Genomic DNA, 1003 nt, shown 5'->3' with positions numbered 1-1003 from the left:
ACACTTCCTCTCCTGCTCCTTTGTGAACTCCACGAAGCGGGTGAGATTGCCACTGCGCGAGGGGGAATTCTTCACCTTCCGCAGCCTCAACACATTCTTGAGGATGTTCGTCTCCCCAACAGCATCACCCCCCGACACGGCGGCGACGACCAGCGTGCAGCTGTTTCCCCCCACGGCGTCCTTGAAGAGTGGGACGGGCAGCAACTTCGCGTCCTTATCGTGGAGGGCCGCCAGGTAGTCACCCCGCTCCTTTACGAACAGCAACTGCATCGCCGAGAGCGACACATCGGTGGTCGTGCTGCTCGGACGCTTGATCTGCTTCACCACCAACTGCAGGAGAACAGCCTCCTCCGCATTGGGCGAGGCTTTCAACGCGTCCTGCAGAAGGCTCTCCGCATCACCTCCACTCTTCACCGGCTTTTCCTCGAGGTCCACGATGCATGTACCGAAGATGGGGTTGGAGCCGAGTTGCAGCGGCTTGGCGTCCTTGCTCGAAGCGGCGAAAAGGTCCCTCACCGTGTCGACCGAGGGCATCGCGGCGGCTGTCAGTTGGACTTCGTACTTGATCCCCTTCTCCTCCTCATTCTTCTTGAGCGCAGCCATGACGGACTTCAAGAGGGCCTGCGCAACGCTCAGGCTCACCGGCCCCTGCTGCTTGCCGTTGGCCAGGATCACGGCACAGTGGTGGCCCGCCTCCACCTGTTGTCGGAGCACCTGCAGCAGCGCGGAGTTCTCCACGGCCGCCTTGCTCGCCCGCAGCAGCTCGTCCGCCTCGTACTCGACCACCTTGCCGTCAGTGTCCTTCACTGACACCTTCTTCTCGGTCTCCTTCTCCGTGACAGCGGAGGCGGCGGTGTCGCTCACAACCACCAAGGAGTGAACGTTGTCGTTGAGCTCAGTCGGCCTTGCAGTCGTCGGGGGCTTGCTGTCCTTTTTCACGGCTTCGTCTTCCTTCGGCTTCGAGGCAGTCTCCAACCCTTTCTTGGTCTCACTCTTAGCATCA

General features: G+C 61.1%; 2 protein-coding genes across 2 annotated transcripts in view; both read right to left on the bottom strand.

Moving 5' to 3' along the window:
• Tco025E_09128 (uncharacterized protein) lies at positions 1-603 on the bottom strand (the record flags this gene model as incomplete). Its single annotated transcript, XM_029375954.1, has 1 exon — positions 1-603. A coding segment is annotated over one exon (603 nt), but the record flags the coding sequence as incomplete, so codon positions are not given.
• A 332-nt stretch (positions 604-935) lies between these two features.
• Tco025E_09127 (PE-PGRS family protein) overlaps positions 936-1003 on the bottom strand; it is a gene marked incomplete at both ends in the record, with an annotated part of 1761 nt that continues 1693 nt past the window's right edge. Inside the window, one exon of the mRNA XM_029375953.1 lies at positions 936-1003. This exon is cut by the window's right edge and continues 1693 nt beyond it. Coding sequence (XP_029223939.1) covers positions 936-1003 — 68 coding nt within the window.

The sequence above is a fragment of the Trypanosoma conorhini genome (assembly GCF_003719485.1).
Source record: "Trypanosoma conorhini strain 025E chromosome Unknown Tco_14.4_contig_00988, whole genome shotgun sequence".
Lineage (NCBI taxonomy): Eukaryota > Euglenozoa > Kinetoplastea > Trypanosomatida > Trypanosomatidae > Trypanosoma > Trypanosoma conorhini.
The sequence above is the reverse complement of the archived record's forward strand: the minus strand, read 5'-3'. Positions and strand labels throughout refer to the sequence as shown.